The sequence below is a fragment of the Capra hircus genome, chromosome 14 (assembly GCF_001704415.2).
Source record: "Capra hircus breed San Clemente chromosome 14, ASM170441v1, whole genome shotgun sequence".
NCBI classification, from domain to species: domain Eukaryota; kingdom Metazoa; phylum Chordata; class Mammalia; order Artiodactyla; family Bovidae; genus Capra; species Capra hircus.
In genome coordinates this window covers 65469268-65493411 of record NC_030821.1, presented here as the reverse complement: position 1 = coordinate 65493411, position 24144 = coordinate 65469268, and the positions used below count along the sequence as shown (strand labels likewise).

General features: G+C 38.1%; 1 protein-coding gene across 1 annotated transcript; it reads left to right on the top strand.

The window, feature by feature from the left end:
- Nucleotides 728-24144, top strand: ZHX1 (zinc fingers and homeoboxes 1). Its single transcript, XM_018058535.1, has 4 exons — nt 728-1107; nt 7799-7915; nt 16863-19714; nt 22240-24144. The coding sequence occupies exon 3, from the start codon at nt 17090-17092 to the stop codon at nt 19709-19711; it is 2622 nt and encodes an 873-aa protein (XP_017914024.1). The 5' UTR covers nt 728-1107; nt 7799-7915; nt 16863-17089; the 3' UTR covers nt 19712-19714; nt 22240-24144.

Below are 24144 nucleotides of genomic sequence, written 5' to 3'. Positions count from 1 at the left end.
CTTTGGTCTGTACTTTTCTCCATTTTATAAACGATGTGGGGGGCGGAGGGAAGGAGGGTGGTGGGGAGGGGCCATTTTCCCCAAAGCCTGGGTCCCTCGCTGCGGGGCTGGTTCCCATTGAAGCTGTCGGGATTTGACGACCACAGCTTGAAAAGAAAGCCCTTCAGAAGAGTGACTCGTGAGAAGGCAAAGGAGGGCTTTCTAGAGCAGAGGGTGGCTTGGTCTTGAACGGCAGTTCCAAGTGAGGTTGAACCGAACTTTCGGTGTCCGACGGTGGAGGGGCGGCTTTTGGCCGAATAGGAGGCAAGTGGAGGCGGGGCGGCAATTGACAGGAGGTGGGGCTTCGGGCTAGAACCAAGAAAGGTCTCAGGAAGGCGGGGCTTCTATTGACAGTGGGTGGGGCTCCCGCCGAAAGGGGCGGGGCTTGGGGTAATATTGCCACCAAATGGAGCTCTTGATGACAAGGGGCGTTTCTCGCGATCCAGCGGTGACACTAGGAAGGCGGAGCGCCCAGGGGGCGGGGCCACAACTGGCAGAAGGCGAGGTGCCTTCTGGATTGACCTGAATGAAGACCAGGCTTCTGCCAATAGCAGGCGGAGCTATCACCGGCAAGGGGGCGGGGCCGCTTCAAGACCTGGGGAAGGCGGGGCTTCTGTTGACAGAGGGTGGAGCTTCCGTAGACGGGGGCAGGGCTTCTGTTGACAGAGGGGCGGGGCGGCTCCCTACCTCCAGCCGTGCGCCAATCCTGGGGGCAGAGACCCGGGTCGAACCCCAGGGGAGCAGCAGGGTCCCAGGGTAGGGACCCAGGCGCGGAGCGGGGTGGGGGCGCGCGGAGGGTGCGCGCGCGGGAGGGCCCCGCCTCGGCCGGCTCTTCCCCTCCCCCTCCCGCCCCCGGTCGGCTGCTGGGGCGCGCGCCTCGCCTCGCACCCCCACCCCCGACTCTCTGTGCTCCGCCGGGTCCGCCGCGCTGCCGAAGCCGTGAGCCGGCCCACCGAGCGGTTCCGGGTATAGGGTTCACAGGTCAGAGTTGACTCCCTGAAAAGTGCAGCCGGTTTGAAATGCAAGATGGCGGCGGCGGGGCTCTGAGAGGCGCGGCGGCTCCTGCAGGTAGCGGCCCGAGCGGGCTCCGCGACGAGCGGCCCAGGGAGTCCGGGGCTACGGGTGGGAACCAGCAGCGCAGAGCTCGCGGCCGGCGAGGCGGGCCGGGAAGGCGAGCGGCACGCGGGCAGGACGGAGGAGGGCGGCCCCGGGGCAGAGCCCCCGGGGGGCTGAGCGCGCTCAGCGCGGCGGATGGCAGGACGGACCAGCGCGGGGCGTCCGAGGGGCAAGGACCGGGCCTGCCTGGGCCGGGATCGCCGTCGGGGGACAGACCCCGAGCTTCCTTTGCGTTCTCGGGGTCTTTGCGGCCGTGGAAGGAGCTGGGGGCTCTGTAAGGAAAAATCTCAGCCCGCCTGCCTACGAGAGGACTGAGCAACTTGGGATTGAGTGAGAACGGGGTCTCCTTAGAAGAGGGGCAGGCGCCGCAGGAATGGACCACGCCAGCAGTGCTGAGGATCCTAGGGGAGGGAGATCGGGAGTCCTGACCTGCTGGGGCATGTGGCCTCGTAGGGACTCATTCTCCCTGAGAGGAGAGATTCTCTTGCTGGAGCTGAGCGCACTGGCATTGGGGTTGGAGCCAAAAAAACCCTTCGGGGAGAGACTGTACCCCACTTCAGGGAAGGCTGGGCATCCATTTCAGGGCAAGACTCAGAGTTAAGTCCTTAGCTATATTATGTTTTGAAGAAGCCCTGGGACTTAAGGAGAAGTTGATGAAAGAGAATGGAAATGTTATCTGTCCCTTTCAGGAGGGAGACTGGGAAGCTGACCAGGGACTGCTGCGAGCCTTAGGGCCTGAAGGGAACAAGCTCCTGACCTTTGCGGGGAATGAGAGGCTAGGAAAGAGCTCCGAGAGGAAGGGGGTCAAATGGCAGGAAAGAAGAGCCCTGGTGGATGCCCTTTCCCTGTGTATTTACACCAAAGTTCTAGAGAAAGGGACTTAAAATTCTTTGTTCCAATACATCCCTCCCCATCTCTCTGTGGGTAACAGGGAAAAGCAGAACCCCGAGAAGAAAAAGGTTCCATTGCATATCCTTAGTTTAGGTTAGGGAAGGATCAAACTCTCTGGCAGGGCTTCAGTGAGAGATTCGGGATAGGAGGATTAAGAAGCGGGAAAGGGGATGGATAGAGGAGGGATGTGGGGAAGAGATTGGGCAGAGCGGGAATGCCACAGCGCTTTTCTGTCATCTCACTCCAGCTGTAAAGAAAAACATGAGAAGGGGCTCATCTTTGCTGGGAGAAAACATGTCTGGAACACTACTGATAGAGAATTTGTATGTAACATGTTTAAGTTGGGATTCCATGTAACGTGAAAGGAAGAAGCAGTTCTTTTGGAGAGTGAGAGTTTATCTGAAAAGGGAAAATCACAGGATTGAGAAACAGAGTGGTTCCCAGTGAGGGAGGGAGAAGCAGCTTCATCCCAGGAACAGTGACTGTTTTGTTGGGTTGGAGTGTTTGTGTGTGCCTAACCTGCAGGCACGCACCTTAAGATTCGCTGGTATTGATCATTGTTTCTCAGTCTTTGTCTGAAAGCTTTAACTTATATGGTGCTGTTCGAAAAAGCTGTGCCTTGCTTCTGTGCCTTGCTTTTGAAAAATTATCCTGAAAAAGTCGTTTGTTTTTATGCCAGTTGGTGAGGGTGACTGAATTTGGTTTTAACAGGGATATTGACCCTAGCACATTCTTAGATTAAAAAAAAAAAAAATGTCTTGAGTAGCAGTTCTGACTCTTGATTTTAAGCAAAAGAAATGTAAGTGCTGCCAGAAACAGTAATGTAGTGCTGTCGTAACAGGATGTAAAAGAAAAAAGGGCTTTCATGAGTATTTTTTTCTCTCAGTTTTTCCCCCCTTCCTCTAAGCATTTTAGGGCTAAGCAGACTAATTTTGTGCAAAGTAAGTTGTAAAAAACCTTGGGTCCTTTCATTATAGAATTGATAGTGTTTCATTTATCAGTAACTCTCTTTGTAGAGGAATCTCTTCAGATGGTTTCTTTAGTGATAGGATTAAAATCAGAAAAAAGAATTTTAAGATTTCTTGAACCATTCTAGTATTTTTAAAAGAGCTTTAACATCTTCAATAGAAATGTTTTTTAAAACACCTTTCAAGTATAAACTAGTTTAGAGCTGCTCATTTGGAACATTATTATTCATGTGTGCTGTTCTTTGGTTTCCCCAAGGTGCATGTAGGGCTAGTTTTATATTCAGTTCTGAACAGATTAGGCTGGGTGAACCAGAAAGGCATTGCTGCCAGATGGTTTCAAAATATGGTAAGGCTGAAAACATAAATGTTCCTGTGCTGGTGAGCTCTCCTTAGTCGACGTCACTCGAATCAAGTGAGTTGATTATCTCACTGGACTGGAGGACAGTTCATGAATGATGTCCAACTATTTCACCTTTAATGATACTTCTAAGTTCTTTTTTTCAATAAATGTGAATTAAGTTTTGCAGTTCTTTATGTTGTTTTGTTGTTATTGTTTTTTGGGGGGTTTACAGTTCTTTTGTTAGTAGGTGAGGTGGCTCACTTTGGAGCTTTTTTCCCTATTATATTTTACATTGAGACTGAAAGGAGATATTGTGACATACTATACATTTTCTTTCTTATAATGTTAAATTGGCAAAAAAATGTGATATTTGGGACCTAGTTTGCTTTCAGTTATTGCTTTATACTTAAGTAGAAGTACTCCTAAAATTACTAAAATGATTTCAAGTGTAGCTTAGGAAATAACCTTTTTATGTACATTACAGCATTATGGATTTGGACTCAAAAGACTTCTTATTTGAATATTAACAGTGTAGAAATTTCAGTGCCTAAGCTAGTTTTTAATCTAATCATATTCAATCAATTCAGGGAGATGTCCAGAAATATCTATTGCACTGTTTGTAGTAATAGTATGGCACATTAATTTGTATGTTTAAATTTTTTCTGACTTAAAATCCTCTTAAATCATTCTGTGTAATTTCAAAAGTAACTTGAATTACATTTATTTGAAGGGAGAAAACTATGGTACTAGCCTTTAATCCTTAATATTATTGTATCCTATTGCTCAAATATAGTCATAGTGATAAGTAACAAGATTTGTATGACTGAAGCTGCTGATTTAGATTACCAATCAGGATATACACATTTGCATTTATATTTTGGAGTTTTGTATTTTATACAGTTAATTTATTTTTAAAGCAAATAGTTAGGTAAGTTTTTATGTAGGTTGCCAGGTTTTGGTCTTAAAGGGTACTTGATCTTTGCAGTTTATATAATCAGTATCCTGTAATATATTTAAAAGTTATAAACATGGTCTTATGTACCTTTGGTCTAAACAAATAAGTGATATACTTTGGAAAAAGAAGTATGTGTGAGCAAATTAAGAATGACATTTATTCAAGGGAGTCAAAATTGAATAAATCATTTTTTATGCAGGATTTTTGTTTTCAGCTTTGAAATTTAGATTTAAAAATCATATTATCAAACCTTATCTAAAAAATTAAAACATTAAAGTAGATATATCATATACATATTTATCATTTAAAATAAAATAACTTTGTCATTAAATTTTAATGATTTAATATTTCTCTTAGTATTTCTGGCTTCCTTTTTCCCCTTCCTAAAGGTCTTTCTTTTTTTGTTGTTGTGAAGAATGCAAGGACATAGGAGTATTCTGATATTTCTAAGCACTTCACTAATAATTATGTTTTTCTTCTTTATTAAGTTTATTCCCTTTACCTTTGAATATTGTAAAAAAAAAAAGTTTGTTAAAACTTGGCTGGACTTGTACTATACTTGGGGGGGTGGTGAAAAAAGAACAATTTCTCTTTTTACTATGTTAAGATTATTTATATCAAAAGCTTGTTCGTTCTATGAAACACCCCTTAAATGAGTCATATATTAATGATTCATCTTGAGGCTTAGATTAGAGAAAATATGTATATGTTGGGGTTGAAGGCATAAATTATGATTGATCAATGTCTACCTGTTAAAGCCAGCTTATTCTAACACTGCTTAATATGCCCAAAGCTATGAAATGGAAAATAAAATTGTTTTGTGGACTTTGTTTCAGCATTTAGGAAATTGTGTGTATGTGTGATGAGAACTCTTAGGATTCAGTCTTTTGACAACTTTCATATACATACAACAGTGTTAATTATATCTATCATGTTATACAGTATATCCTTAGTACTTACTTAATGGTTCAGCAGGTAGAGAATACACCTGTAATGCAGGAGCACAGAAGACGGGGGTTCGATCCCTGAGTCAGGAAGATCCTCTGGAGAAGGAAATGGCAACCCACTCCAGTACTCTTTGCTGGAGAATTCCATGGACAGAAGAGCCTGACAGGCCACAGTCCATGGAATCGAAAAGAGTAAGACGCCACTGAGTACATGGCACATTTTAAAACTGCAAGATTGTAGATTTTGACCACCTTCATCCAATTCCCCTCCCTGAGTTCCCTACCCTGACTCAACAACCACAAATCTGATCTTTTTTTCTATGGGTTTGTTTGTTTTTTGAAGTATAACTGACCCAGAACACTATGCCAATCTCCAAATTTAGCAAAATTGAAACAAAGACTTTTTTTGTTATATAACTCAAAAGTTATTACCCTAAATAAGAGTCATAAAAAGTCTAATTTGTAGGTATACCATGTGCCAGCAAATATTCCAAGCACTTTACATGTATTATTCCTCTCAATGCCTACAGCACCCCTATTAAGTAGATAATATCATTACTCCCATTTTACAGATAAGGGGGCTATGCCACAGAGAGGCTAAGTGGCTTATCTAAGAACACACAGCTGTTAAGTGACAGAACTGGGATTTGAATCCATGCACTCTGATTCCAAAGCCCAAATCCTTCAAATTTATTTCCTGTCCATCCTCTCCTGCCGAAATAACCAGTCTGTTTTATTACATAATGTATATTGTCAAGATGACTTCTTTAATTTTTGAAGTTTAATCCCAAATTTTAAAAAGATACTTTGAATTAGAGAGGTGTCCTAAAGTAATCCCAGTATCAGAAACTGAAAAAACATCAGGTAAGTATGCTTTTCATCCAGAAATACTGAGGAACTCGTTTGTTGATTCTCTGCTTGCAGTGTGCATGTCTTGGCAGCTCTTCTCAGTAGACTCTCGTTCGGTAAAACATCTTGCCATTACTGTGTGATTTAAGAACGGGTTCAAATAGGTTATCAATTTCCTATAATATGATTAATAATTCATTTTGGACAGTAACCTCCCTCCTTTTGGCAGCTGTTTCCTACCCTTTCTTCTAGTCCACATCCTGTAGATGGCTGCCTAAGGAGTGTCCGAACAAGGAGACACCAGGAAATGACATTGTAGATCCTAGGCTACCAACAGCACAGGATTGCTCCACTGGGCCCACCAAGAAAATGCTCTTTTGCTTTTCATTGAAAACAGTGTAACTGTTCAGCCTAAGCTTTAACTTACCCTACAAGTATTTTACTAAAGGACTGGTGTGCTTACATAATTTCTTATCTTAAAAGGGCTCTTCATAACGTTGTGTGTCATAGCAGGAATCAAAAAGAAAAAGTGCTGAGGGAAATCACCCTACCTAATATTCATCCACTGTGGTTTACAGAACTTCAGGGCTTAAAGAACAATAACAAAAATCCTTCAACTCTTCAAAAGCATGATTTACTGTTATTTAATATGACAAACAATGATAGTTTTTATTTAATTCTCCTGATTGGTTTACCTACTCTGAGTATAACCATAGCATTTTTAGACACAAATCTGAGTTTTCAGAGAATGATTTTCAGTTTGTACCATCTAACGTTTCATAATGCGCTGATTGAAAAACCATTTAGCAGTAACTTTCTTGCAAAAACAAACACCAGTCATTGTATCAGATATACCATATATTTAGGAGTGGGGTACCACTAGTTTATTTAAGTAGTATTGACTTGTTCCCAGCATTAATGATCCATTACACTTATTACATAGTAAATTAGGATACAAATATAAGCCTAGTGAGGCTTATACATAAACATATAAACACACAACTTCTCCTACCTCTTAGTTTAACCAAGTTGTCTTTCATAACTTGTGTGGTTAATTTTTTACAATTTTTTACAATTCTCAATTTCTTCATCTCAGCTTTCATATTATACCCTGCATATAGTCACATTTTGAAATTTTTTTTCACATTTTGAAAATCTATATTGAAATTGTGACTTGGTTGTTTTATAAACCAGTCCATTCTAAAGGAGATCAGTCCTGGGTGTTCTTTGGAAGGAATGATGCTAAAGCTGAAACTCCAGTACTTTGGCCACCTCATGCGAAGAGTTGACTCATTGGAAAAGACTCTGATGCTGGGAGGGATTGGGGGCAGGAGGAGAAGGGGACAACAGAGGATGAGATGGCTGGATGGCATCACCGACTCGATGGACGTGAGTTAGAGTGAACTCTGGGAGTTGGTGATGGACAGGGAGGCCTGGCGTGCTGCAATTCATGGGGTCACAGAGTTGAACACGACTGAGCGACTGAACTGAACTGAACTGAAAGATATTTTTAAGTTTTCAGTTTCACATATCTTACTGAGTTTGGCATTTTGATGATTCTTTTAAAATTTCTATGAGGGAATTAATTTTTTAAAGTTATATTTACTTTTTAAAAACCAAGGCATAGGATTAAAGTTTCCTAATAAGACTGAATCACATCTAGAATAGTAAAGTGATGTTACTTTTTTTGTAGGTGATGGCAGATAGGTACTTTGGACCTGTTGGTAATGATGGCCTGAGCTAAACACCTCCTAATTTGAAGGGACACCCTTCCGTGTCAAAGAACAGAATGGGGAGGAGACTGTGGCAGGTATGTGTTCCATCCTTCTGTTGTGGTAAAACTTGGAGACAGAATGTGCTCAGCTAATATAGTAATACTATATTTGGCTAAAGTCTTAAAAGATTTCCTTTAAAAAGCAGCAGATATATTCTTAACTCTTTTTTAAGAAATGTACTTTCAAACTTTAAAAATGTAGGAGGAGTATTGGCTGGTTTAATTTCAAAGGAAACAGCATCACACTTCTTAATAAATCTTTGTGGTATATTTAGAAGTGATTTTTCAATTAACATTTGCTGAAATCCATTGTGTATCAGGCACTGGACCTGTGGTAATCACAGTGGTAAACCAGACAAATGAAGGTCAGGAGGGTAGAGACCTTTTGTGTGGGGAGATTTATCTAGAAATTTTACTGTTCTTTTTCTATATCCAGAAAAATGCTTCAAGACTTCAAGAACAGTTCCTGAAAACACATTTGCAGTATACAGATCTCTAATAATAGTTAATTACAATGATAAAATTTAAGATATTAATAATTAAATACTTTGATTTAGGTTAAGCATACCACTATTTAAATATATTTGTACATAATTACTTTTATATTTTACTTACTTGATATAAATTGGCTTTTTGAGAAGAATTAGATTTCATACTATGCTATTGAAATACTTAGACTTTAGTCCAGTTATTGCAGATGATTCCAGAAAGTACTAGGAAAGATTCCATAACTATTAATGTGGTGGTTCACTTTCATTTTTGTGTTTTTTTATAAGTTGATATTACCAGTACGAATTACTATTATCCTTCAAATTGAATTATTGTATCCGGAGTGAAATAGGTAGTGGTTACTTTATTTTGCAAATGGGAAAGATAATGGACAGATGAATGACTTTTCAGCCTTTCAGTGATAATGTCACTTGGACTCAAGAATAGCATTCTTGTGTTAGACTTCTGTGAAAGATTTAATACACTACCTTGAGAAAAGTAGGGGGAAATTACTTTCAGCCTAAAATAACTTTTGGATCATATCCACAAACTTTAGTAATAAAGATAAGATATTTCATTATATGACTAGTTTGTGTTTCACCATCAAATTATGTTACATACTTAACCTACATGCCAGCAGAAGGTACACCACCAGGATGTTAGTGGCCTAAAGATCTTTCAAAAAAACATTTCACTCCTCAGATCTGGGGTCAGAGCTTGCCGGGAGAAATCTGTCCAACTTAAAGGCTTTTAATCTTTATCAGCATTAAAATCAGCTTTCTCAGGTAGAAAAAACAGGTAGAGAGGATAGAGTTTCTAAGCCTCTAAGCTTCAATTAGTATTAGCAAAGGGATCTTCTGAAATTAGATTATCTTTGGCCACAGTTTCTTAGATGTTGCTACTTGGATCACATTCACTGCTGTCTGTATTCACCTCAGTACTTGAATTTGTATTATCTTGAGATCATTTTTGGCAATTTTATTGAAACTTGTCTCTCAGGTAATGATTCCAGCTTACAGTAATTTACAAACTCTTGTTGTGGGTACAAATTTGGGTTGTCAGATTTCTCACTTAATTTTTTCTAAGAACTTGACTGTTATTTCTAAATATTTTAACATTAACGCTTTGAAAAATACCTCTACTATGTAAAGACCAAAAAAAATTGTAATTAAGAAAAGTATTCTCTCGGATACCTTTTTAAAAAAAAGTGGTAGATATCCTTGTTTTCATTTGGATTCATTATTCTTTGTTCCTACCATTATTTCAGGCATTCCGTGATTTTGGTAGATTTGTAACTTTTAGTTTGAATACAAACACGTAGAAGTAAGTATTTTCAGCTGGCTAAACAGAACTCTGACTCACAGAGGGAGAAGTGAAACTAAATTGAATACAGAGTCCTAAGAGTTCTCAGTGTATGTACGAATACAGATTTCAAAGGATTCTCAGTTTGTGTATTTTAGCGGCCTTAAAAACAGTTTATTTAGTTGGTAGTAGGTCAAAACTAACATGATACTTAAAAATTATAGTTATCTTCTAAAATCTTCCAAATGTTCTTATTTGACCCAGAATTGGCATAAAAAACAAAGTCTGTTTTTCTAAACATAAAATCTTACCAAAAAAACATGCTTTTGTGGCTAACTAGGCCAATAAACTGTTAATCATTTAATTTAAAGTACAAGACAGCCAAAATATAGAGGCCTAGAAATTCAGTGTAGCTATGGCCCTGTATAATTATAAAATTTTTAATGACTTTTTTTTTGTGCTAAGCATACAGTTCAAAACAATCCATTAACTTTTTAGAGTGTATTACATTGAGAACCTGTTTTTAAGTCTCTTCTAAAATATAGAACATCATTAAAATATAGTTTTCTCTTATAGAGAAATAATGGTTCTAAGTTCAGATTTGCACTTGTCTATCTTTATAAGAAGTATGCCATTTTCTCCTGAATTCCACCACAGAACTAATTCTTTGGAATGAATCTATCACCTTTGTTTTGTTTCTATATAGTCTACAAATTTAGATGTATACTATTCATACATGAAACTGATTTGTTACAGATAAATTGGTAAATATTCATTGAACATCCATTGCTATATTTTAATAAACAGAGTGTATTATATGAGAATGTTTTTGAGCATGTTTTAATATTTTAATGACTAAAGTAATTTTGTTAGTAAGGATTTTACCAGTGAAAACGAGCTCAGTTGTTTTGTGTAGCTCCTCAGTAAATGAGTGCTTAATGAAGGAAAATTGTGTGCCATAATACAAAATATAGATATATTTCAAAGCTTTTTTCCCCCAACAAATATTCATAGGCACTGTGTTTGGCCCTGGGGGTATAGTGAAGAGCTAAACAGACATTCTTACCAATCCTGTAAGAAGAACTACTTGTAGCACTGCCCCAAAGTTTTATACTGTGATGAAATGAATTTTGTTTCCATTAAATGCTTTTCTGCAGAGAAAATTTGATGTAATTCATGAATTAAGAATCAGGAATTGATTAAGGGGCATCTGACCTTCAGGAGAAGAGCCAGTACACAGAACCATGGAAACTGGCTTGGCCTAAATCTGTTCTCTGGAGACTAGGGGTGCTCTTGTGGACTCTTAGAACCAGTCTGACTTCTCTACCATGGGACAGCAGCCCTCCACAATGTCTAGAATACACCTGAATGCTATACATACTCAGAGATTCCTCCTCCCTCTGAAAAAACATTTAGGTAGCACGTGTTTTGCTTTAAAACCAGAAAGTAAATTTTGTTTCCAGCATGAGACAAATGACCACAAAAATAGTTTAGCCTATTTGCAATTTTAAGGCCTTGAAGCTATTGTTTTGTTTTGTTTTTAGAATATTTACTCATTTATTTGGCTGCTCCCAGTCTTGCAGGATCTTTAATTGTGGCATCTGGGATCTATTTCCCTGACCAGGGATCGAACCTGGGCCCCCTGTGTTGGGAACATGGAGTCTTAGCCACTGGACCACCAAGGAAGTCCCTGTTTGTTGTATTTTCTAATCAAGCAATGTCATAACACTATTAAAGAAAACGTAAATACCACACACACCATAAAAATTTCACCCATAATCTCATGTGAAATTTTCATTTTTTAATGTTTTCATCTAGTCTTTGTCTGCCATGCATATATATTCTCCCATAGTTATTTTAGTGAGTATGCAGATTTTGTTCTGATTATTAAAAATTTAATAGTAAATGGATACTTTGCCGTATTCTTTACTTTTTTGAATATGATTTTTAATGGCAATATAATTGATTTGATTATTTTTTAACATCTTTCTCTACTGAAAGGTTAACTGAAAATGGTGTTCAAACATAATTATATTTACAGTGCTATATGCATATAGTGCATAATTTTTTTCTTTTATGGGCAGATTTCACTTTAATTATGTTTTAACTGCAGAGCCACCCAGGTCCTCAGTTGTGCAACTGGACTCTAACTCTCTTTTACAGGTAAATAGTGCAAGGTTTCCCAAATTGATTTTAAGCACTTTTGAGTTGACCTTCAAAGAGAGGATGCCTATCAGCTAATAGTGATTTCTATATGGCAGTTTTCCTGTCCCAGCCCTATTACACCGTAATGAGATGTGTTGAAACCGCATCATGGCAGTTCTTACTCTGCATTTTTACCCCTTTTGCTTTTACATTCAATTTGTGTGCTTTGTCATCTGATTAAGCTGCGTGAGAGATAGAAAGAAAGAGAATAATAGTATATAAATGGTATTTATTCATTCCTCAGATAATTTTTCAGGGACTGGAACATAGCGTTAATTAGGCACCTACTGTATACTAGTGTGTGTGAAGTGTTTTTATTTGATCAGTATCTGAGGTGGGATACCTCTGTTTATTTTCTCCAGGGCAGCCTTCTCTGCTTCGTTTCTGGAAGCCTCCTGTAATGTGCTTATATAGTTCCCAGTCCCTCTTCTCATTGCATTGATCATAGTCATTCTAAGTAATTGCTTCAGCCTGTTTTCCTTGTTAACAGCTAGAACCTGGCAGACCAGAGACTATCTGTCCTGGTGGCTGCTGTAACCTAGTGCCCAACACAGCGCCTGGCACATGGTTGACCTTCAACAAGTAGTTGCTCAGGGGATTTGTTGAACTGAAGAATCTTGGTTTTATAGATGACAAAGCTGAGGTTGATATTGGGCAACTTTTCCAGTCACCTAACTACTGAGTACAGAGGAGACTCTAAAACCTGTGGTTTTAGCCTTTACCACAAAGCCTCTGTGAATTTATTCCCTTGGGTGGGTTTCTTCTTCCATGAAGAATGGGAAGATTGTACTGAGGTCCCTGCTTCCCCTCAAATTATGACTATAAAATAAGGACCACGAGGCTACCTTTATTTGTGCTTTGATTTATTTTTAGGTTGTATACATAATAATAGAATTGAGCCATGGGGCCGAATCTTGAGGCACTTTTGGAAATTCTCAGTCTCCCTTTAGAAATATGTTAAATAATGTATTGATTATGGTTTTGTTAGCAAAAGATGGGCAGTTTTAGGAGGAAAGAGTATTTCCCACGTCTATGTAGTTGCGTATAGAAGTAACCCAGGTTGAGACAACTTAGGACACCCAAGATAATCAGATTTTTAGTCTTTTACATTACTGAGGATTTTTTTAAAGCCTTTCTTTTAAGTAACTTATTTATAGTTTTAAAATTATACATTTAATGTAAATTTTTAAAGTAAATTTAATTTATAATTTAAAATTTTCAAATTCCTCAAAAACCAATGCTTTCAAAGGGAAAGCACAGCTGTATGTGTATATCATTAGGTTATAATATATGCATATTTTATAATTTTCATGACTTTAGAAAAAATACTCTGAAAATTGTATATCTGTTTCAGTTCTTACAAACTGACCTTTCTGAGCTAGTGAGCTATAAGGAAAAGAAATAAAAGTAACAACTTGGTAGCATATTCCTATATTTATACTAGATAGGATGAAAAGTAAGTTTAACCCAAGAACTACAAAACCAGAATAATAAAAGTATCTTAGCTCCTCAAGTTTCTCTTCTGTATCTCTTATTAGTAGGGGCTACTCTATTCTATCCCAGGGTGCTCCAAGCCTGTCTTTTACAGTGAAACAGCCTAAAAGGACACATTAAATTCACTTTAGGTATCACGTTTCATGGCTTAGCACTGGCAAGCTGAGGGTTTATGATGAAACTATTTATGTTTTTAAAGCAAAGGCTTCAAACACATCTCAGAACCCATCAGAGGTGAAAGCAGGGACTGTGGGTCCATGGGATGGGGTCAGGAGTTAGTTTAGCTCCTCTACTTCTCCAATCAGATAGCTATATTCTTTAATCAGTTTTATACTTGGGCTCCTCATAGAATTTTGTTTGAAGAAAGGGCTTTCTTGCTTATAACAAAAAGTTTCAAAACCACCACTTCAAGAAATACAGTTTCGAGAAAAACTCCTGCATTAAGACTTTTAGCTCTTAATATGCCCCATCTAAATATCATCTAAGGTTCTGGGAGAATAAGTCAGAAAACAGCTTACTCTCCTGCCTTTCAGTAGTTCTCCTTAACTGTCAGAAACGCGGGTGACGCTCATTTGTTACTCTTCCACTTACTTAAAGCTATTTGAAGAAATCCGTGTTTCTAATGAGAAAAAAAATTATCAAAAATAGTAGTGTTCCCTATTAAATTGAATAGGAAAGATGGAATTATCTTAGTTTATAGCAGTTAGTCAAGAAATCATTTAAATCTCAGTGATATATTTATGTTCCCTTAGAAATCAAAGATTTTTTTATAGAAAAAACAACAACACTTTAAAAAATTAATTTTATTTTGGAGTATAAGGCTTCTCTGGTGTCTCAGTGGTGAAGAATCCACCTGCAGTGCAGGAGACAGGGGTTCAGTCCCTGGGTTGGAAAGATCCCCTGGAGGAGGATATGGCAATCCACTCCAATATTCTTGCCTGGGAAATCCCATGGACAGAGGAGCCTGGCAGGCTACAGTCCATAGGGTTGTAGGAGAGTCGGATACCGCTTAGCAACTAAACAATAGTTTCTTCACAATGTTGTGTTAGTTTCTGTGGTACAGCAAAGTGTATCAGCCATACATATACATATATCCCTCTTTTTTGGATTTCTTTCCCATCTAGGTCACCACAGAGTACTGAGTGGAGTTCTCTGTGCTGTATAGTATGCTCTCATTAGCTATATATTTTATACATAATATCAATAGTGTATATTTGTCAAGCCCAATTTCCCAATCCATCCTACCCCTGCCAACAATGACAGTTTTGAGAGTGGGTTTTGGACTGTTGATATTACTATTATTACTAAACTGATGCTGTTTATTTTGTAATACAGGAAATCAGAGAACAAGAGACAATTAGTCCAACTTTCTGTCTGTTGCTTGGATGTGTCAAATGGAAATGTAGTATGATTTGAATAATCCTAGTAAAAAGGATCTTAGCACCTTCAAAGGTGCAGGATATTCTCTCTTTGGACAGCTCTGTTTCCTAAAAATGTTTCTCCTTTTACTGAGTCATGGAGACCTAGTTTTGCTTTATAATCATTGACATAAACTTTTTCTCCTCAGTTCAGCTAGGACAAGGACTATGTTAGTAAATGAAAATAGTTCCTTTGTGGTAGGAAATAAGTGATACTGTTTATTGTATTCATTTTCATTTGTTTTAAACTTTAGAAGCACACCAACTTTAACCGATTCAGCATCAAAATTTTAACTATTTTGGGTGCAAAAGTATTAAAATGTATTTGTATGAAAAAATTTCTCTTTTTCTTGATGATTCAACATTTTTCTTGTGAATTTTAGCTTTGTTCTCTATAGTGATGCCTTTAGGGCATTTTGAGTTTTATAGGACTCTTTTTCTGTTCATTCTAGTTCAGGTTGGAGGTAGCATTTTTGGGGGGGGGAAGGAGGGGGCCATGCCACTCGGCTTGCAGGATCTTAGTTCCCCAACCAGGGGTTGAACCTAAGCCATGACAGTGAAAGCACTGAATCCTAACCACTAGACCACTAGGGAACCCTGTTTCAGGTTAATAAGCTTTTAGTGAGTCCTTACTGCCAGGCTTCTTTTTTCTTTTATTTTAATCAAAGATTTATTATTTGTCTATGGCTGCACTGGGTCTTTGTTGCTGCATGCAGGCTTTCTCCAGTTGCAATGTATGGGCTTTTCATTGCAGTAGCTTCTCCTGGTGTGGAGCTTGGGCTCTAGGCGCAAGGGCTTCAGTAGTTGTGGGTCCTGGGCTCTAGAGCACAGGCTCAGTAGTTGTGGTTCTCAGGCTTAGTTGTCCTGTGGTATGTGGGATCTTCCAGGACCAGAGATTGAACCTGTGTCCCCTACATTGGTAGGCAGGTTCTTTACCACTGAACCACGAGGGAAACCCCCTTCCAGGCTTCTGTATACCAAAGATACAGAAATGAATGAGAAGTCAGTCAAGACAACTCAGCTGAGAGAGCTAGATTGAAGGTATAAAGGAAACTGGCTCCATCCAGAGTTTCAAGAGCTTTGTTATGTCTCAGTAAAGCTATTCCTTTAAAAAAGAAAAAAAATAAATAAAGAGACTGGAGGTTTCACGACAGAAATGCAACATTCCTCTGGTACGATACAGTAAGTGATAGCCTAGAAAATAAACCAGGAAGGAGGTTGGCCCAAGCTAAGGCTGATCTATAGGACAGATCTGAGAGATCGTCATACCCAGTGTGTGCACAAACAAGTGTCCATGCACAAGGAATGGCCTGCATGGAGTCCCTGGAACAGCAATCATTTCTGCTCTGTGCCTAAGACATAAGGAAATAGGAGTCAGGAGAGAGATGGTAGAAAATTGAGGTTGCAGCCAAGCATGGAGGGAGCTACATGGGGCCTTAGAAGTCTGAACTTCATTCTTTCAGCATTAGGGACCCATTAGAAGCTTTGAGTCAGGAAACTGGTATGATTAGACATGTTTTACAAATTCTGGTAGCATTGTGGAGAATGATGAAGATAATATTTCTGAAACCTTGATCGTTAATATTCTACCTTTGCTGCTTTTGCCATACTTGGGCATGTTTTTGGAATGGTAAGACAGACCAGGACGAAGAACAGGGCATAACTGATGGACTGAACTCCTTATACACTTAGTGATCATAGTTTTGAGTATCTGTGGCTGCTTTTTATAGTTTTAAAGTTCCTCCCCTGTTAACAGATTATCATTTCACATTGAGGGTGCCTGCCAAAGGAGACACTTTCTTCCCCTTCCCTTCCGATATATAGCCGGCTGGCTAAAAAATCCAAATACACACAAGCCTGCGGGCTGACCCATCAGGTACAGTACATGACCATCAGTGAGCTGGCTTGGAGACATCTATTTTGATCCTCTGAGAAATTTTTTTCTGGTTCTAGTTTTATTCTACATCTTTACGCTGAGCTCTCCAACAACTTCATGTAAGTGAAATAGAGCTATAATTTGTTGAAAAGATCATAACCACTCATTTTAAAACACTTTTTAATTTATCTTAATATAGGTGATTGGAGTTGTGCTTCAAAAATTTCAGCAGTTCTGCAGTATTTTATTTGCCAACCATAAGCTCTTTACTTGATTGCACCATGAAAAAGCTGCTAATGAGACTCGTTGAGCACAAAGACAGACTTGAAGAACCAAAAGCCATTGTTTTCAAATGAAGGATACTGAACAGTTTTAAACCCCAATGCTTTTTAATCACCACTGAGATTTCCCCCCCATAACATCAGAATGGCAAGCAGGCGAAAATCTACAACACCCTGCATGGTCCTTGCCAGTGAACAGGATCCAGACCTCGAGTTGGTATCAGATTTGGACGAAGGTCCGCCCGTACTTACACCTATAGAAAACACCAGAACAGAGAGTGTCTCAAGTGATGAAGAAGTTCATGAGTCCGTGGATTCTGACAATCAGCAAAATAAAAAAGTTGAAGGTGGCTATGAATGTAAATACTGTACTTTCCAAACTCCAGATCTAAATATGTTTACTTTTCATGTGGATTCAGAACATCCCAATGTAGTGCTAAATTCATCCTATGTTTGTGTTGAATGCAATTTTCTTACCAAAAGGTATGATGCACTTTCTGAGCATAATCTGAAATATCACCCAGGAGAAGAGAATTTTAAGTTGACTATGGTAAAACGAAATAACCAGACAATCTTTGAACAAACAATAAATGATCTGACTTTTGATGGTAGTTTTGTTAAGGAGGAGAATTCAGAGCAAGCTGAGTCTACAGAAGTTTCTTCTTCAGGAATATCTATCAGTAAAACTCCTATCATGAAAATGATGAAAAATAAAGTGGAGAACAAACGGATTACAGTTCATCGTAATTCAACTGAGGATGTTCCGGAAGAGAAAGAGAATGAAATCAAACCAGACCGTGAAGAAACTGTGGAAAATCCAAGCTCTTCAGCTTCTGAATCAAATGCAAGTACTTCTGTTGTAAACAGAATCCACCCACATGCTGCCAGCACGGTTGTGGCCCCGGCAGCAGTTCTTCCTGGGTTAGCACAGGTGATCACGGCAGTATCAGCTCAGCAGAATTCCAGTTTGATTCCCAAAGTCCTAATCCCTGTTAATAGCATTCCTACCTACAATGCTGCATTGGATAACAACCCCCTTTTGCTTAACACCTACAACAAATTCCCATATCCAACAATGTCAGAGATAACTGTTCTTTCTGCTCAAGCAAAATATACAGAGGAACAGATCAAGATATGGTTTTCAGCCCAACGTCTAAAACACGGTGTTAGCTGGACTCCCGAGGAAGTAGAGGAGGCAAGAAGGAAACAATTCAACGGAACAGTACACACTGTACCTCAGACCATAACTGTCATTCCTACCCACATCTCTGCGGGGAGTAATGGTTTACCATCCATCTTACAGACATGCCAAATAGTTGGCCAGCCGGGTCTGGTCCTCACACAAGTAGGTGGCACGAACACCTTGCCAGTAACAGCACCTATAGCCTTGACAGTGGCAGGGGTTCCAAATCAAACGAATGTACAGAAAAGTCAGGTCCCCGCTTCTCAGCCAACCGCAGAAACCAAGCCAGCAACAGCAGCAGTCCCATCCTCTCAGCTGGTCAAACACGAAGCCACGTTGGCAAACCCTGATTCATTTGGCATTCGGGCTAAAAAGACTAAAGAGCAGCTGGCAGAATTAAAAGTCAGCTACCTGAAGAATCAGTTTCCCCATGATGCTGAAATTATCAGACTGATGAAAATCACAGGACTGACCAAAGGAGAGATTAAAAAATGGTTTAGTGACACAAGGTACAACCAGAGAAATTCAAAGAGTAATCAGTGCTTACATCTCAACAATGACTCCTCTGCCACTATCATCATAGACTCTAGCGATGAAACCACAGAATCCCCAGCTGTTGTGACTTCACAGCAGAAACAGTCCTGGAATCCTTTTCCCGACTTTACTCCCCAGAAGTTTAAAGAGAAGACAGCGGAGCAGCTTCGTGCCCTGCAGGCAAGTTTTCTCAACAGCTCCGTACTTACAGAAGAAGAACTAAATAGGTTAAGAGCGCAAACCAAACTCACCAGAAGGGAAATTGATGCTTGGTTTACAGAGAAGAAGAAATCAAAAGCTTTAAAGGAAGAGAAAGTGGAAGCAGAGGAAAGCAATGCAGGTAGTTCCAAAGAAGAAGCTGGAGAAACTTCTCCTGGAGATGAATCTAGTGCACCTAAGTCAGGGAGTGCTGGCAAGATATGTAAGAAAACACCCGAGCAGCTGCACATGCTTAAGAGTGCGTTTGTCCGAACACAGTGGCCGTCGCCAGAAGAGTATGACAAGCTGGCTGAAGAAAGCGGACTTGCTAGAACAGACATAGTTAGTTGGTTTGGGGACACCCGTTATGCTTGGAAAAATGGAAACTTAAAATGGTACTACTACTATCAAAGCGCCAATTCAAGTAGCATGAATGGTCTGTCTTCTCTTAGGAAAAGGGGGAGAGGGAGACCAAAAGGCAGGGGGAGAGGAAGACCTCGTGGGCGGCCCAGAGGAGGCAAGAGAATGAACAACTGGGACCGGGGGCCGTCCCTCATCAAATTTAAAACTGGAACTGCAATACTTAAGGATTATTACCTGAAGCACAAATTTCTTAATGAGCAAGACCTCGATGAACTTGTTAACAGATCACATATGGGTTACGAGCAGGTCAGAGAATGGTTTGCCGAAAGACAGAGAAGATCGGAGTTAGGTATAGAATTATTTGAGGAAAACGAGGAGGAAGATGAAGTTATTGATGATCAGGAAGAGGAGGAAGAAGAAACAGATGACAGTGACACTTGGGAACCCCCACGACATGTGAAGCGGAAGCTTTCTAAATCAGATGACTGAAATGTAAGTTTTTAATGAGTATATATTCACCAACCACATACATTTAGAACAGCCACCTTATATCTGTCATCTTCCCCTTTGACAGTGTTTTTCTAAAATAGTTTCTCTGATGCCCAATAAGAGGGCTAGGTGCCATGAGTGTAGCCCAAGGGATACATGATTATCATGTGTAGCCTGATTTTATGTTGATTATGTTTATTATATAGAGTTTAATGTTGCCTGAATTATTTATTTTTTTATGTGAAATATTTTTTTGCTTTGTTCTAAAGGAAAGTTACCCATTCTCCAAGAAGGAAGATTGGTGGCAGGTTGGAGATTAGCACATACTAAAGATAACTAAAATGTATATATTTCTTGCAAGCCTCCTTCACTAAAGCTTCACTTTTTGCTTATTTAAGGAAAGAATTAAAAAATGAAAACTAAAAAGAGGGGGGAAGTATACTGAAGGAAAGACTTATCACAGGGGTGAGAATTGCTCAGTTTTAGGGAACTAGGTGAAAATGAGTATCTTTTTTAATGTTTTATTGCCCCCAAACTATCAGATTTTTAACTAGAGTTTAAAATGCTTTTTGTGTTAAAATTACTCAATATTTTTCTATTAAAAGCCAAAGATCTGTTTTAAGCAATATATAATTTCATGTTCACTTAGGTGGCATCTGTCTTTGAAAACCGTGATATAAATTGTTTTAGAGATCAGTGGTAAATAACAGATTTGATACTAACTCAGTTGCCTAAAATGTCTTTTCATTACTTAATGTAAAACAAACCTGCCACCAGCAAAAGCACATCAGTAAGTTAAAAATATCTCTCTGTAGGCATAAAAGTGCAAGAAAATGTGCTTTAAATTTGGAAGGTTTGGCACGTTCCTTGAATTTTAATTCTATTATAGATTGGATTAATTAAAATTTCACTGTAGCTGCAAATCAGATACCTGATTTGGAATTAGAATTTCAATTCTGAATACTTTCAGAATTCAGTAGCATAGTTTGTTTCTTTTCTGCTTTCTGGTTTGACGTGTTCTAGGATAAGTCTATACTTCTTAAAAAACAGTGTAGTTGTCATGAAGTATTTTGATCTGTCCATCAGTAGTCCAAAAGCATCTTGTTGACAGAAATCATTGCAGTATTTTCAAATAGCAGGGGAGGGAAAAAAGGCCCTCCTCATATGAACATATTTACTTATTTCCATAGCTTTTTGCATCTCTACCCCATCCTCTACTTTTATGCTCTGTTCTGCACAGAATTTCCTTAATTTCCCCACACCTTCCTTCATGGTTTTATTTATTTTAACAGTTATTTATAGAGAGCTTAATAAGTACCAGGCACTATTCTTATTGCTTAGCAGTCTTTTTCCATATTTTCTTTCATTAATAGTTTTTTTTTTTCAGACAGAAAAATGCACATATTTTAGAATGAATCTCATTCCAAGTTTTAGAGCATAAATGTATCCTTATGAGTCACAAGAAGTTAAACAGTCTTGTATGGCTATATCCTGATACACCGACCTCCATTTCCTTACGTCAGAAACCTTCAGGACAGGCTTGCTTCTAACGTAGATGCAGAAAATATTTTTAACAGGCTTTTTTTATTGCTAAACATAAGAATGTACACTCAGCCAAGATTACATCAACAGATTTGTTGCTGCAGTGAATTGTTGTTGTTGTGTTGTAGTAACCTCTGCGGTGATTTTGGAGGGAGTTAGAATCTTATTCTAAAAATAATGTGAACTTTTTTCTACAGCGTAGTTTGACCTTACTTTTAAGTTTGTGGATGGTTCTTAAAATATATATGAATATGCTAATGAACACTATGATCAGAAGATTCACACAAAGCCATGGTTTTCAAAAAAGTTGTATAATGTACATTTACCTGACTTTTGTGGTACATACATTGGCATGCCCTGCTTTTAAAATATGCAGAAGTCTAAAACTATAAAACCCATTAATCAGCAAGTTATCATTGGCTTAACTAAATAATTTTTCATCTTATGAAATGATACACCATAAATTTCATTTAAATGCTTCTTCATTTAAGTATGGTTTATTTACAAATAAAGGTAACCAAAACCTTTCCAAAATAGTTACAGGAAAAAGTGGTAAAAATATATCTCTTTTGCACAAGCTAGCCCTGTATATAAATAGAAAAGAATGTAAGAGTCTTTAGATTTCATAGTCTGTTTATTATAAATATAGTACTTATTTTGCTAACCCTATAGTAAATAGGATTTACTATATATTGTATCACATATATTATAATCCTATGAGTTTTTTTTAATAAATTATTACATGTAGGTGAAAAATGTCTATAAGCAAATCTGGTATATGCAAAACATATACACTGGAGTTGCACAGAAAATCTACTGCATTATATGTTAATAATACATGTGGCAAGTGATCTCAGGATTAATAAGCGAATACAGAGGATGCATTTTAATGGCTAATTTCTGTCATTTTTGTTCCTAAAATTGGAAAATGTTAAAATATGGTTATCTTAAAAAGTTTAGTTTTTTATTATGTTTTTCTTTTATAGCTGCCTAAAACGTTGGAGGAGAATCAATTCTTCAACTCCAGATGTCTGATTTACTGTGAATGGCCCAATCTTTGATGACATTGAAAACGTTTGGGGGCATATACAATCTCAAAAACTAGGATCCAATACCCAAAAGAAATGGAATTCAGTGTTGTGCCAAAGTTAAACTACTGCAAATGGCAGAAGTCCTGCAATGTACATAGAACACTAATTAAAAAAACAACCTGTACAAATTCAGATTTTAATACAGTACATTTTTATTCTGATATGATGGAGACATTCTGATTCTTAGACTTTCTGAGGGAGTTTAATGACCACTAGAGCTTGTCCTCATATTTTTTTCAGCTTAATACTGTATGTCTCATAAGATGGGCCTTATTGCCTGTATTCTTTGATATGTGATTAAGCCTATAGCTTTCAGTGACCAAACATTTTACAGAGTAGAAATTGTTAGAAGCAGGAAAAAGAAAAATCTGATTTATTTCTATGTCTCATTTATCCGGCCCTGCACTAAGATTAAGAGTTGTGCATGGGTTTATATAATTTCAATGTAAGTAAAAAACTATTGACACATGTTGGAGCAAAGAGGTTTTGTGGTATCATTGGCGCTTAATGATTTGACCTTTCATTGAACACATTCATGGGTTCCACTATTACTATTTGTAATACTCCATTACTGTTTTTCATTAGAAACTGAATTAGCTTTTTTTAAAACCGAACATAATCAGTACTGAAGAAGGGAAAGAAACTGGCATAGGAATTTCAAGAGGGTGAAACTCTGAAATAAACATTGTACCAAAAATGTGAAAAGGAATCATGTAGTAAATATTAACTTACTCTTTTCTTACAATCATAGAGAAATCAGAAATGTTTGTACAGGTGTCAGATCAGAGCTTTCAAAAATTATCTTTCGGTGAAATTCTACTTTGTGTAACAGTTTCAGTGAATAAAGAAAAAAAATTCTGAACTGATCAGAATGAGTTAAAACTTAGCTCTTCACTTAAGAGTTATGGGAGTGTTAACTGTTAACTCTTGCCATTTCAGGAGACTGAAAGTTCCTCCTAACTCATAAACTTTGTAAAGACCGGTGCTGTTCATTCGTGTTGAGAAGGATCCTTTTCTTTGTGACTATAGGACCATTTTTCAAAATGTGCTTTCTTCATAGAAGAAATGTTCAGTTTCATTAGCTTTGGATTTTAAGATGTTTTTCTGAATGACCAGATGTAGTGGGCTTGGCCAGTTTATTTTATCTAATTTAATGAATAATAAATATTAAGCTCTTGTTTTTACCTTAATGTTTTGTCAGCTAATGAAAATGTTATGAAAAAGCCTTGACTATGCATGCTGCTTTCATTTTTATAAACTTTTCATTTTTAACTATAGCTTTATTAGTAATTCCAAAATGCTGCAATTTAGCTGATTTCTTCACTCAGACAGCTGGCTTTGTGGGTGGCTTTTTCATACTACTGTTAACTTTTTAAAGAGAAGCAATGTAAAGACTGTAACAATTTAATGCACTAAACTGTTCTTTCTTTTACATGTTTAAAAACTTCTTAAAGCACTCTGTATTATAAAGATTAAATTGCTCCCTTTTTTAAACCATTGCCAATGTGGTCTGAGTTTTGTTTGACAATAATTTTAATGTTCAAAATTTGAAATGTCAAGTATTGGAAATGAAACCTTGAATATATTTATATTATGTTTCCCTTGCAATATGTTAATTTTTATAGCTGTAAATAGCTATTAGTAATTTTCCCCATCTCTTTTATAGACTTGGCACTTTGCTCTGATGTTTGCTAGCTTTTAAATATATTTATTTGACAGAGCAAAGAACTTTTCTCTCCTGATTGACTGTGTCCTTGAATACAAAATAAAAAATTAGCAGTGATTAGTAGTTTTCAGTGA

Bases quoted from the DNA above. Each gene is read 5' to 3' on its own strand.
- ZHX1 (XM_018058535.1), top strand. From the start codon at position 17,090: ATGGCAAGCAGGCGAAAATCTACAACACCCTGCATGGTCCTTGCCAGT.